Source organism: Elgaria multicarinata, chromosome 6, assembly GCF_023053635.1.
Source record: "Elgaria multicarinata webbii isolate HBS135686 ecotype San Diego chromosome 6, rElgMul1.1.pri, whole genome shotgun sequence".
Classification (NCBI taxonomy): domain Eukaryota; kingdom Metazoa; phylum Chordata; class Lepidosauria; order Squamata; family Anguidae; genus Elgaria; species Elgaria multicarinata.
The window spans coordinates 9,803,461-9,818,073 of NC_086176.1; the positions used below are offsets into that span (position 1 = coordinate 9,803,461).

General features: G+C 47.7%; 1 protein-coding gene across 5 annotated transcripts in view; it reads left to right on the plus strand.

The window, feature by feature from the left end:
- Positions 1–14,613, plus strand: part of LOC134400585 (rap1 GTPase-activating protein 1-like) — a 79,226-nt gene that overhangs the window by 16,449 nt on the left and 48,164 nt on the right. For all 5 annotated transcript variants that reach the window (XM_063129004.1, XM_063129003.1, XM_063129000.1 and 2 more), the window contains 4 exons: positions 2,506–2,602; positions 8,450–8,485; positions 10,520–10,567; positions 14,376–14,414. In XM_063129004.1, coding sequence (XP_062985074.1) covers positions 8,468–8,485; positions 10,520–10,567; positions 14,376–14,414 — 105 coding nt within the window. In that variant the 5' untranslated portion in view covers positions 2,506–2,602; positions 8,450–8,467. The remainder of the gene's footprint in view (positions 1–2,505; positions 2,603–8,449; positions 8,486–10,519; positions 10,568–14,375; positions 14,415–14,613) is intronic.

The window sequence follows — 14,613 nt, forward strand, 5'->3', positions numbered from 1 at the left end:
ATTTTTAAAGGATTTTTAAAATTAAAACATTTTTTAAAAAAACAACTACAGGGAGGCTGGTATGCTGCAAAGGAAAGTGCAACCTTAGCATCTTTAGATTCAAAAGAGTGATACGGTGTTTTGGAGCTCACCCCCCTACCCACCCACACACCCCTACCCACCCACATACACCTCTGCCTTTTATTTAGATCCTTGGGTAAGTTCGTTTTCTTTCAGTCTCACTAGATTGCCTTCTAGGAAAGGACTGTCTTGTGACTGACTATGCCCAGCATAGCAGCGATTTTATGAATGGGCAAGCACCTCCAAGGCAGCCATGCTGTGAGAGCACCCACGACACTCTCTCAAAACTCCAAAGGGACTCAGTGTGGACCCTGTTCTGATGTACCACAATCTGGCAGGAAATCCTATACTGAAGAGCTTGAAAAGCCAGTAAACTTCAGAGGCAATTCACTAAGGTGTTTGGCGTATATGGAGGTGGGGGTAGTGGTGGGGGTGGTTGACTATTGACCTACCCATCCTGCACTCTGATCAATGCATACACCAGTGCTCCACCCATAGCTTATTTTGGCCTCAGGGAGCTAGAACGTTTTAAATCCAAATCTGGCAGCCTGAGTGAGAATTGATATGATTTAAAGGGCTTCTTTAAAAGAGCGATTTATAGCACACTCATGACTGGCCACCCACGGAAGTTAGAGGGTCATTTTGATGATGTCATGAGCCTCCTGTGTGTCTCCTGCTTCCCTCTGTTATTCCATTGAAAAATAAACCTTGGAAAACCTGATTCTTCTCAAATATCCTGATTCATCCTCCCGTGTGCAGTTGAAGTTGCGCTATAAAATGCCCACTAGAGGGTGCTGTCCCATTGAACTATATTACAGGCTACCTGGTCGCTGCTTTCTTCCTGTGTAATTCAGCTTGTTTCAAATGCGGAAGAGAAGCAGGAAGCAGAGCGACGGTAAGGAAACGTGATTTCCCTTTAATCTAAAGGGTTTCCAAATTAGCCTCTGGGATTTGCAAATGGGTGAGTTCTTGCAGCCTGGTTGTTTTTATATGATTTCCCAGATGTTTGAAATCCACATTGCAAAGCAAGAAATGAACCATTTAATTTGCGTAAGTCACCAATGAACTAAGTGAATGAGCTATGACTGAACAGAGTTCCTTCCATCCTTTCCCTTTGTTCCGGGAACATGTTCTGGATTAGGTTCTTACAGGAAATCCTTGCAGTGTTGTGCTGCTTCTGTCTTGCCCTCTCTCACCGTTTCTCCTGGGCGTGGCGCTGCTATGAACTCTCGGTACATCTAAGCTGCTGCTTGGTCACTAAATCCCAAACAGAATACATGGTAGAAGGTGTGTGGGAGTGATCCAGCCCCCTGGAAGTGGCAGGTCATCTGTCTGGGCATTCCTTGTGCAAATAGGTCCCACCCAGATAGTTATTATAAAATTGGATGAGTCTTTTCATTGTTTGGGGAAATGTCACTCAGCTCCTAAGAGTACTCACTTACACCAAGGGGTTTGTAACTTGCGAGTTGCTCTCATTGGACGTGTGTGTGTATGTCTGTGTGATTTATATTCCATGGCATGGTTTCTGCCCCTGTTTTTTATTAGTACTATGTCTGCCTTTATAATGGATGTTAGGTATTTAGGGAGAGAACTGTATGTTGTAGGAACCTCTGGGGTGTTGCAAAGTGTTTCTGCATGCACAGAAACACATACATTTTATGCACACTTACGGAGTGGGAAACCCTCTTGATCTAGACTGGGCCATTCTGGGCCATTTTATCATCAGACCTGGGTAGGGTGACCATATGAAAAGGAGGGCAGGGCTCCTGTATCTTTAACGGTTGCATAGAAAAGGGAATTTCAGCAGGTGTCATTGGTATATATGGGGATTCCCTCTTCATCACAACAGTTGAAGGTGCAGGAGCTATACTAGAGTGACCAGATTTAAAAGAGGGCAGGGCACCTGCAGCTTTAACTGTTGTGGTGGAGAGGAAATTTCACCAGGTTCTCCATATATACAAATGACACCTGTATATACAATATGTACAAATAACACCTGCTGAAATTCCCTTTTAAAGATACAGGAGCCCTGTCCTCCTTTTCATATGGTCACCCTAGACCTGGGACATATACAGGCCACTAAAATTCCTTTTGGGGTTTCACAGAAAGCCCATCAGCACCTTGGGAAATCTACGAGTGTCTTTCCCCCCCAGGATTTTTCATTTTTTAATCAAACACTTGCTTGTAATTCAGGTTCTTGGAGCTAATTAGCTGTAACCAGAAACGAGGAGGACTGTTCTCTCTTCCCATATCATTCATGATCCTTTCTTGGAAAGGAAGTGTGATAGTTCTCACCTGACTCTAAAAGTGAGGCCCAGGGGTCCTATGAACTGCTAAAGCTTGTATAAGTGAAGACATCAGCACCCAGGAGGGGCAAAAGGACTTTGAATGGAGAGCGGACATATCTGTTGCTGTTGGGATTTTATTGGCTTCCTTTTTGTGCAGGAGGTCTGATGAGGCAGAACGCTGCTGCATCAGTGACACCTTAGACTCACCCATCCAGGACCCTGAGGCTGCCCATAATCCAGCTGTTCAGAATAAGGTAAGGAGCCGCTTTTTCTTGCTCTCTGCCTCCAATCAAGGGAATGTGCTCATTTTAATTGCAGTCGCTTATAGCCTGGCTTTTCTCCAAGGAGCATGAGGCAGAGAGAATGGCTGCCCAAGGTCACCCAGGGAGCTTCATGGCCAAGTGGGGATTTGAACCTGGGTCTCCCAGCCATAACCTGACACTCGAAGCCCAAGAGCAAGGCTCTCAATGTCAGCTCAAACTGGAGCACGTGTATATGCACATGGATCGTTCTTTTGCTTTCTTGTCTGTGTGTACATGCTATAGATGCACACGGGTGTTGTTGGAGGGTGTCCTACAAATAGGTCTATTTTCAGCTGGAGAATGTCATCTTTGCTGTTTGACCATGCCCAGGGCCGGTGCCAGGCTATTTTGTGCCCGAGGCAAGGTGAGCTGCTTTCACACTCCACACCCCACCCCACTGTACCCCACCCCACCCCAGCGTACCCCCTCCCCCCGGTAGGCAGAGACAGGCGGGGATGGAGGCTGCATTACCTTTCCCTCGCCCGAAGTCAGAACGTGCATCCTGGCTTGGCTTCGGCTGGGCAGGACGCTGGGGGAGGGGGCGGACGGACGGACGGCTCCACGTTCTGATGTCCGGCGTGTGCCGAAAGTCAGAATGTGGAGCCGCCCATCTGCCCGCCCCCACCCACCACAGTGTCCCGGCTTGGCTTCGGCTGGGTGGGACGCCGGGGTAGGGGGGCAGGTGGACAGCTCCACATTCTGATGTCCAGCACACGCCGGAAGTCAGAACGTGGAGCTGTCTGCCCCACCCCCCACCCCAGTGTCCCAGCTTGGCTTTGGCTGGGCAGGCGCCCAGCCAAAGCCAAGCCAGGATGCTGGGGTGGGGGGCGGGAGGGCAGCTTCGGAACGGCGCGCCCAGAAGCTACCCTCGCTCGGCTAGAGTGGCTCTGGGAGTGGGAAGGCGACTTCCGGGCGCGGCGTTTGGCGCCCCCCTTACCTTGGCGCTCTAGGCGGCTGCCTTTCTGGCCTCTATGGCAGCGCCGGCCCTGACCATGCCAAGTGCAAAATGTTGTTTCGTATAAAGCTGTCATCTGCAGAATTAGGCCATTGGCCCTTCTAGCCAGATCTCTAACCAGAAAGGTCTTTGGCAATGCCAGGTTCTGCATCTGGGAACTTATGCATGCAAAGCATATACTCTACAATTGAACTATGGATGGTGCCAGGGCCGGTGCCAGACTATTTTGCGCCCTAGGCAAGGCGAGCTACTTGCACCCCCCCCCCCCCCAAATTGCCAACTTCGATTTTTCGGAACAGATGTTTTGTAGAAAAAATAAGCACAAAACTCGTACATCCCCACTGCGTACAGAACAGCAATTTAATCCTTCCAAAGGCAAAGCTCCAAAACGGGCAGAAACACTTGTTTCTGGACTGGGACAGGTTGGTGTGCTAATCTGGTGCTCAGTGATGCAAGCTGTGCCGCCCTTCCCCCTTCCAGAAACGAGCATTCCCACCCACTTCAGCCGGCCCCCGGAAGCGCTAAACTGCAGGCAGTTCCACAAGTGGCAGGGCTCACTTGCAGTCCAGAAGTCGTGGGGCTGATTGCACAGGCAAGGGCAGTTCTGGATTCTGCCCCAAGAACCAACGGTGATGATGATGATAACAATGCTAATAATGCATTCAGTCCGGTAAAAATAGAAAAATCAGATAAATTAAAAGTAGATTAGCACCACAAACACAGTAACTCTATAAAGGCAGGGAGGCTGGGAAGAGAGGAGGAAGATTCAACAGACACCCGGGAGGGAAGGGAAGAGAGGAGGAGGAGGAGGAGGAAGGGGGGCGCCTCAGCCTCAGGGGAGCTCTTTCCCCTCGGAGAAAGCGGGGCTCGCCGGAGGCAACACCAACACAGCAGGAGCCACCCTCAGCCACATCCTGCGCTTCCCATGGTGGCCAGCCGCTGCCACACCACCACACAGGGCTCCCGCCTCCTCCTCAGGCGCCGTCGACCAACCGCACCAGCGCAGCCCTCTGCTGCAGCAGCGCAGGGAGTCGCCCGCAGCTTGTGGAGGCGGTGCGAGCATTGATTGCTCAGATCCTACAGCCTGGCTGCTCCCGTTCCAGCCGCTGACCCTCGTAGACTAGTCGTCGTCCCTCCTCCTTGTCTTCCTCCTCGCGCGGCGCGCGGCACGGTCTGCCGCTGCTCTTCGCGCCGGCTGGCTCATTGCTTCCGCTGCTGTGCAGTCCGTTCAGCCAGCCGGAGCGCTGCCTGCGGCGCCCCTAAGGGCCGGCACCCTAGGCGACCGCCTGACTTGCCTACTCCTGGCGCCGGCCCTGGCATGGTGCCTTCCCCGAAGAGTAACGAATTGAGGTCCAGGCGAGTATGCTTTCACCTAAAGAAGAACACCACAAAATGCTACAAGATTGTAGCCCTTAAGGTTGCAGAGATAATATTTGAACGGATGTGGGCAATGCCTGGTGAAATCCCAGAGGCTAAGCCTCAGTGGCTAGGATGTGGTGTTCTAATGCCTGCCCCATGAGCAACAGAAACAGGATAAGTGGTAAATTGTGGACATTCAGAATAACAAACATTTGCTTAATCTGTTTAATTTGCATAATTGATACATATTGCAGAATTTCTATCTTGGGTGAACTACTTGAGTGCATGCTTGTAGAGGCCATTAGTAGGATATCACAGCCATTCCGAAAGTGCACGCTAGTGGGCCTTGGATACAAAGCAAGAGTAAGCTTGTGAAGTACTGAGAATTCTGGGCTGTCGAAGGGAAAGGAGTTGCGTTATGCGTTATGCATTTGCTTTCTCCTTTGGATATAGGCATCATAGAGTTTGTAGGGGGCCTTGTAGGCCATCTAATCTGAGGCCCAGCTTGATGAAAGCAATCCAGAGGGAATGCATGTGATGCTATCCATTACTTCAGAGATGACAACCCATTACTTCAAAGTAAGACTGTGCTCTAGGTATCTAGAGCACAGTCTTGTCCAGTTTTCTTGGATGAGTTTCAGTTGGCACAGCTCGAGGACATTGACAAGGTGCTTGGACAGGTTCGTGCAGCCACCTCTGTACTGGATCCTTGCCCCTCTTGGCTAATAAAGGCTAGCAGGGATGGAACAGCCGGCTGGGCCAAGGAAGTGATTAATGCCTCTTTGCCGAGAGGGAATGGTCCCGTCCCGTCTGAAAGAGGCGATAGTGAGACCACTCCTGAAGAAATCTCCCCTGGACCCTGAAAATCTTAATAACTATAGGCCAGTAGCAAATGTTCCATTCCTGAGCAAAGACCTTGAGTGGGTGGTTGTGAGGCAGCTCCAGGCACTCTTTCAGTCGGGTTTCAAGCCTGGTTTTGGTACGGAAACAGCCTTGGTATGATGACCTATGTCAGGAGAAAGACAGGGGAAGTGTGACTCTGTTGATTCTCCTTGATCTCTCAGCGGCTTTCGATACCATCGACCATGGTACCCTTCTGGGATGACTGGCTGAGTTGGGAGTGAGAGGCGCTGCATTGCAGTGGTTCCGCTCCTACTTGGTGGGTCAGCTCCAGAAGGTGGTGCTCAGGGGACATTGCTCGTCCCCATGGATTTTCCAGTATGGGGTTCTGCAGGGGTCAGTTTTGTCCCCCATGCTGTTCAACATCTACGTGAAACCGTTGGGTGTGGTCATCCAGAGTTTTGGAGTGCGTTGTCATCAGTATGCTGATGACACGCAGCTCGATTTCTCCTTTTCATCCTTATCAGATGAGGATGTGGATGTGCTGAACCAGTGCCTGGCTGCGACAATGGACTGGATGAGGGCTAATAAACTGAAACTTGATCCAGACAAGACTGAAATGCTTCTAGTGGGTGGTTCTGTCAACCGGAAGGAGGGTGTTCAACCTGTTGTGGATGGGGTGTCACTCCCTCTGAAGGAGCAGGTTCATAGCTTGGGGATTCTCCTAGAACCATCTCTGTCACTTGAGGCTCAGGTGGCCTTGGTGGCACGGAGTGCCTTCTACCAACTCTGGTTGGTGGCCCAGCTATGCCCCTATCTGGGCAGGGACAACCTGGCTTCATTTGTTTATGCTCTACTAACCTTCATGTTAGATTACTGCAATGCACTCTACGTAGGGCTGCCTTTGAAGACGGTTCGGAAGCTGCAGCTTGTGCAAAATGTGGCGGCCAGATTGATTACGGGGATCAGAAAGTTTGAACATATTAGACTAACTCTGGCCCACTTGCATTGGCTGCCTGTACATTTCTGAGCCCAATTCAATGTGCTGGTTTTAACCTATAAAGCCTTACATGCCTCGGGACCACAATAGCTGATGAAATGCCTTTCCCGACATGAACCTACCCGCACCCTATGTTCAACATCTAAGCTGCCTACTCCGAGGGAAGCTCGGAGGACGGCAACAAAGGAACAGTGCCTTTTCTGTGGTGTCCCCATAATTGTGGAATGATCTCCCCAATGAGACTCGCCTGACGCCGACATTGATATCTTTTCGGCGCCAGGTTAAAACTTTTCTCTTCTCCCAGGCATTTAGCAATATGTGATGAGCTTTACTGATCCTAGATTTGTTTTTAAAGCTGTTTGTAGTTGTTTTAAATGTATGTTTCTGTGTATGCTGTATGTTTTTTGTAGTTTTAAATTTTGTATATTGTTTTTAAGTGTTTTAATCTTATGTAAACCGCCCAGAGAGCTTCGGCTGTGGGGCGTTATACAAATGTAACAGATCAATAATAACGAAGTTGTAATATCAAGCTCTTAAGCCCTTTGCAGGTAGCTTAGCCCACATCCCATGCCCCTGTGGGTGCACTGGAGGCTCCACCTCCAACCTTTGCATGTTCAATGCAGAAAGTCTGAAGAAAGATTCTAGTTGTGCTTAGCAGGATGTGCTTAGAAGCCACTCCTCAGTCAGGAGCCCTGCATGATCGAGGTTCCCTAATCGTGGGGAGGTTTCTAAGTGTGTTCCGCTGAGTGCGCTTAGGATCCCATTTCAGACCTTGCTTGCCCCACTCCGCCCTGTCTTTAAGCCCGCATGCGTTTATTTGTCTAGGGCAGTCTTCCTCAACCTGGGGCGCTCCAGATGTGTTGGACTGCATCTCCCAGAATGCCCCAGAGTTGTAGTCAACACAACTGGAGTGCCCCAGGTTGAGGAAGGCTGGTCTAGGGCTTTACTCATTCAGTGTTACAGCTGTTTTTGAGGACAGTCAAGCTTTTGAGGATAGTTGATGGGACGTCTTTTCACAGAAGATGGTTTGTCTCTCCAGAACAGCTGGTTGATAGGACGCCAGCTGTGTGCCAAGCAATCTTGGCTGTTGGATCAGACTGGTGAATCAGGCACGCAGCACCTGTTTAAGTGCTATTCAGCAAGAGGTGCACAAAGAAGCCTGTTTCAATGCATATATAGCCCTTGGCTGGTTAGGAGCAAGCCTCTAATATTGTGTTTTACAGTGGAAAATTTCCAAGCTGGCATGGAAGCACGTCTTCAGTTCAGCAGAGGAGGAGTACTTGAATAAGAAATGCATTACTGATGAGTTTGGTTGTGTTTAGACAGCGAGAGAGAGAGAGATCTTAGTATGTACAAACGGAGTACTGTTTTCCAGTCTGGTTTCTGAGTAATTAGATCTTACGCAACAGCCTTACCCTCAGACCTATTTCTGCGACAGTTAATCTGAGGAAGTACTCTTCTTCGTATCAGTGATATATGAGACCCGCAGTTTTAAAGTTTGGGCGAGATATGTAAAATGAAAAATATTAAATGGAATATTAAGAGAATTCAAGACCCATTAAAGACACACCCTGGCAATACAGTGAACGTGATCTAAGTTTGTGACGTTACAAACCTATTTCTTAATTCATATTATTCCTCACAGGCAGTCGATTTGTTTGAAATGATTGAAAAAATGCAGGTATGTTTTGCTTCTTCCATTAAGCCTTGATTTTTCTGTTGATGAACTGCCTTCCATGCGTTAAATGTGCTACATGATGGTTCGGCCATTCCAGCACCAGCATTCGATACCCCTGTCCCCACCCTGTACCCTGCAGGGCTTCTGGCTAACCCAGCCCTGCCCTCTTCCACACAACTGGCCTACAACCTCCTGGCCCTGCTCTGATGCCCCAGCCCCTCTGTGTTCCATCTTTGGGCTTCCTACCGACTCCTCTGGGACTCCTGCGAGGGTCTCCTTCTAATTTCAGAAAACGTTTTTGCCCCTCTTTTGCTTTTTGCAAATGAACGGCTTTCTTTCCATGGAAGTTCTATTAGCTAGCATTAATTGACCACCAGTAGTGTATGCTTAGCCACACTATTCCAGAAGCTGCAGTCTGGCAGTCGAGGACCTCTTCCTCCTTACTCGGACGGTAAATTTCCGTGGTCAGTCGGCCCAGGAAAGCAACAGAAGCCGGAACTAAAAATGGCACTCAGTAGTCCATGATTTGTTGCTTAGGTGAGAGAACCAGAAGAGCCAAACTGCTAGTATGAGAAAACAGGTGGCATTTATCTCATAATGCCAAATGCGCAGCGACTCTGACATGAGGGTTGTGTTGAGTGAAATGCCCTTCTTTGCAACCTGCCATGCCCGTCTGTGTTTCTTGCTGTTGCAGCTGTGTGGCTGCTTAGGCTCAGTCTAGTGCTCCTCTGTCCTAGATTCTCATAAGGGCTAAAGGGATGATTTATTGCACCCTCATGACCGACCACTCGCAAAAGTTTGCAGGTCTTTTAAATGACGTTGTGAATGACCAGGATGTTTCCTGCGGCATCCGTTGAAAATTCCATCATGAAAAGAACTACTTTTAAAGTGGTAATATGTGAAAAAAGTGGGATCTTACACCACTAGAATCATAGAATAGTAGAGTTGGAAGGGGTCTACAAGGCCATCGAGTCCAACCCCCTGCTCAATGCAGGAATCCACCCTACAGCATACTTGACAGATGGTTGTCCAGCTGCCTCTTGAATGCCTCTAGTGTAGTGCTGCTCAATTGAAGTGAACAAAGCACACTTAGAGGGGAAGTATTCAATTCAAACTGCTTGGTTGCCCCTCTCCGTCCATGTAAATCAGCCCATGACAATCGCGCCAAAAAGCAGGAAGCACAAATACCCCAGGTAAGCAACGCAATTTCCCCTTTAATGTAAAGATCCCCTAAAGGCCAAACTACACACGGAGCATTAATTGCGTAGTTTGCCTTCCAGTGCAAAGTTTTTCTTTCACAAATTGCCATTGCAGCCCACCCACCCCCAATCCAGATGGTGGCTGCAGCGGGGGGCAAAGGAGTAAAAAGGCCCTTATTGCTACACCAGAGTCCCAGTCTGGATCAGCCCCTCAGTGCTAGCAATTGTGAATGAAGAAGAGTGCACTCAGGAACAAGCAACGTGACCAATGTCATGTGTAGCTTCGCCCAAATATGCTGCTTTAGCTTTTATGCAGATAATTGGGTGAACGCAGTTTATCTTTTCATTGTTAACCCGAGGGAAAGTGTGGGGACCTGAAGTAGGGTGGGAGGAGGAAAATCAGGTAGATTGGAAAAGCTTTCTTATGGTTGCCTGGATGGATTGAAGTGAAGCAACTAAAAGATTGGAGCGGGGCCATCATTTTAGTATCTGGGTACTTCTTTGTTGACGTTTGGACCCTGCCGCACGTGGACTGAGTCCATCATTTGGGTGAGAGGAGAACCATATAGGAGCAGTTTGTGGATAATATCCTATAGTTAATCATTAAATATAAAAGAGTAGCTGCAACAGATAATACCCTTTCTTTCTTTTTTCAGTTTAACCTCGGATATACCCAAGAGTGGGCTTTTCCACTTTGTTGAAAATCTTGGCCCCTGCTACTGAAATCTGTAATGGTTCCCCAGGGGGGGTTGGCAGAGAGGATCTTGGCATCAGGTGGAGGGAAAGGAGAGAAATGCTGGGCTGTGGGGTCTCACCCTCTTTCTGTCTCTCTGTCTAGAGAAGTCGTTTGGATGAGCAAAGATGTTCACTTCCAGCTCCACTGAAGGTCAGTTCAGCTCTCCAAATCTAAAGTTGTGCTTTTCTACAAGGCAATGGTGTAAACAGACTTGAAATACTGTGTATAGTTGTGGTCACCACACCTCAAAAAAAAGTTAGTGTTGAGCTGCAAAAGGGTGCTGAGAAGGGCAGCCGAATGATCAACATTTGGACTTTTTAGCTTAGAAAAACAGTGACTGAGGGGAGACATGATAGAAGCGTACAAAATGATGCATGGTGTGGAGAAAGTGGATAGGAAGAAAACCTTTCATAAACGTTTCCCATAATACTAGAACCTGGAGTCATCCTATGAAGCTGAATGGAGGTAGATTCATGACAGATAAAACGTCACACAGCACGTTGTTAAATTATGAAATCTGCTACGACAAGATGTAGTGAGGGCCACCGAATTGGATGGCTTTAAAAGGGGGTTGGGTAAATTCCTGGAGGATAAAGCGATTAATAGCTACTGGTCATGATTTCTACATCTAGTGTCAGGGCCAGCATGGCCCCGTATGCCGGTTGCAGGGAACATGAGTGGAAGGGTGCTGTAATTGTATTCTTCTTGGGGGCTTCCCATTAGGGCAACTGGTTGGCTACTGTGGAAACCGAATGCTGGACTACCTAGAACTTTGGTCTGATCCAGCATGACTCCTCTTATTGTTCTTTTGAGAGAAGCCTGTTCCAGGATCACTTAGAGCTTTTCTGCACAAGGCTGTTATTCGCTTATCTGCTTTTGGTTTCATCGCAGAATTGAGAGCCAAGCTCTGCACAAAGAGCTTTTCGTTTCCTGCTTTTCTGCTATATAACCTCTAGGTGGAGCTGTGCTGTAGCAGCATAGCACAAATATGCAAGTAGAAGCAGCGCTTTCAGAAATAAGACCTCATTTTCCCCTTTCTGAAAACAACAACGATAGGAAAGTGCTCTGGAATAACAGGAGCGAAACTGGAGGATAATGACGTCATCTAAGGAGCCCATAAACAAGGAATCACAAGCTCACAATAAATGCCTAGTTTAGAAAAACTCTTAGAAGTCAAAGGAATGAATGAATGAAAGGAATAAGGGGCAGTAGTGCTGTTGGAACTGACAAACTATGTGTCAGTTTTGCCTCCTCAAATGCAAACTGGAGTTTTATTTTTCTCCTGAAGAAAAATAACCTTTTCACTGGTTAATCCCTGAAGTTGTTTCTTTCCTTCATCTTTTAATTTCTTACCATTTCCTTTACTCGTTTTTTGTTTTTTTTAAAAAAAAATCCATGTTTTATTTGTGCAACTTCACTGTGATGAAATAGTGGAAATGATTATTGGTTTTTCAAAATATATAGGTATATCAGCACCAATTTAAAAATGTTTTTGATTTAAAAAAAATCTTCAATGGCTCTAAAATGGGGTTCTGGAGAGAATTGAGTAGGAGTCATCGCCCTAGCATCAAGCCAACGCTGTGCAGCCTGATAACTATGCAGCTACTTTTTCCTCATTGTTTCATGCAATTTCATTGCACGGATATTTATTTATTTTATTGCATTTGTATACCGCCCAATACCCGAAGCTCTCTGGGCGGTTCACAAAAGTTAAAACCATCAGACACAAATCAAAGTATAAAACAAACAACAGTGTAAAACAACCAACAATATAAAAGCACAATAAAAATACTATATGAAAGCACAACCAGGGTAAAACCGAGCAGCAACAGAGAAATTTATACGGATTTAAAATACAGATTTAAAACAGCAAGGTTAAAAGGCTATGACAAACTGTTAAAATACTGGGAGAATAAGAAGGTCACATGGTATTGAAAAATAATAATGAAGGTGCCAGGTGAACCTTTCTGGGGAGCTCATTACACAGCTGGGGTGCCACAGCAGAGAAGGCCCTCCTCGTGGTCGCCACCTGCCTCACTTCCTTTGGCAGGGGCTCACGGAGAAGGGCCCCTGTGGATGATCTTAAGGTCTGGGCAGGTACATATGGGAGGAGGCGTTCCTTCAAATAACCTGGCCCCAACATTAGAGCTTTGAATGTTAGTACCAGCACTTTGAATTGGGCCCGGACCTGGATTGGCAGCCAGTGAAGCTAAGAAAGGACTGGCATGATGTGGTCTCGTTGGCCAGTCCCTGTTAATAGTCTGGCTGCCCTGTTTTGTACCAGCTGAAGTTTCTGGACCATTTTCAAAGGCAGGCCCATATATAACACATTGCAGTAATCCAGACGAGAGGTTATCAGAGCATGGATAACTGTAGCTAGGCTATCTCTGTCCAGATAAGGGCGCAGTTGGTATATCAGCCTAAGCTGATAAAAGGTGCTCCTTGCCACTGAGTCCATCTGTGCCTTAAGTAACAGTTCTGGATCCAGGAGCACCCCCAAACTATGAACCCAATCCTTTAGGAGAAGTGCAACCCCCTCCAGAACAGGGTGAACATAATCTAGCCAGACAGACACACCACCCGCAAACAGTACTTCTGTCTTGTCTAGATTGAGTCTCAGTTTGTTGGCCCTTATCCAGTCCATTACCGTGCCCAGGCACTGCCCATTACCCCGACTTTTTCATCTGCCGTCTGTTGCCATGCTCCAGTGTTGCGCCGGAGGCGTGTCCTAACCCTGATTGGTCGCCAGTGCTGGACAGGGAGAAGGGGGCGGGCCAGCGAACCAAATGGCTGCTGAAACACCTCTGTGCTTCTCCAGTGTGGGCCGAAGGATGCCCACGCTGGAGAAGTGCATAAAGGTTAAAAAAAAAAAGGTAAAAGAAAGTGTAGTGATGCACAGTTGTGTGGCGATGCACAGGCGAAGTGGCGGCGGCGGCTCCTTCCGAGGAAAACCGCTGTGGAGATAATCAGCAGGCGTGCAAGTGCGGGATAGTGGTGGCTCGAGGCGCCAACGCAACCTTGGATTGACACCCTCTATCTGTGATATGGAGTTTATACTGACCTACCTGGCAGGGATTCTGGAAAAAATTACTGAGAGGAAAAAGTGATGCATCAAGACAATAAAAGAAGAACACTGGCACAGTCTAAATTTAATTCACCCAAAGATCCGGGGTGATCTGGTGTGGTCACAGCAGGCCGGAGAAAAACCACTACAGTATTTTCACAGAAAAATATTTCCTACTCCTGCTGTAAAGGGTCATTTCCGGGCCCACCACTATTAAATATCATTATTGGGGACATGAATGAAGGAGAGGACATCCACTTATTGTATTGCGGATCATCGTTCTCTGAAAGAGCTGTGGATGTTTTAGAACGGGGTGGGCAGAAGGTAGATATTTTAGACTTCAACTCCCAGAGGTCCCTGCCAGCATGGGCAATGGTCAGGAATGCTGGGAGTTGATGTCCAAAAAGTCTGGAGACCTACCTCCTGCTCACCTCTCTTTTAGAGGATAAGCTGGCAAATGATCTTGCACTAGAGAACTCAGTAACTGTAGCATTAATGAAATCCAGCAAGATTCTTTACAAGAGTGAAATGGAGATGGCTGGCAAGGTTGCCGCTCTTCGGAAGGAGTAGGAATTGCAGAGGAGGCTGAACTGGACGCTAGTAATCCTTGATTTTGCTTTGATGCAAGCATTCTGCATGTTTTCCAGGAGTTCAGAAATCCATTTCTCCCACATCCAGTCATTAGATAGCGGTGGGCGAAAAGGACGGTTAGGGCAGTTCAGCTGAAGTCACAAGTATTATCATTCTCTTGAGCTCAGAAATTTCTCCCAAGGGGCTCAGCCAGCTGGCCGAGATGCGTGTGACAGGACGTGGGAGCCAGAGCAAAACAGCGTGCATCATGCTCCCCAGTTCCTTGCCCCTGTAGATTTGATAACGGCCTCTTTGTGTTTACAGAGAGAAGAGGAGTATATTCCATACCCCAGCATCCACGAGGTAAGCCACAGCAAAACCAGCCAGGATTTGTATTTGAATTCAAATGTCTTCAGTGAGTGAAAGTCGAGCCTGGCTCAGGTACACCCAAAAACGCTGGATCGGGTATCGATTTGGATGGTTGTACTTCAGAGTTGCTGAACAGCATTTCATGTCTCCCAAACTTAGATTTCTTGTAATTAATCTGTCTATGATCACTTCC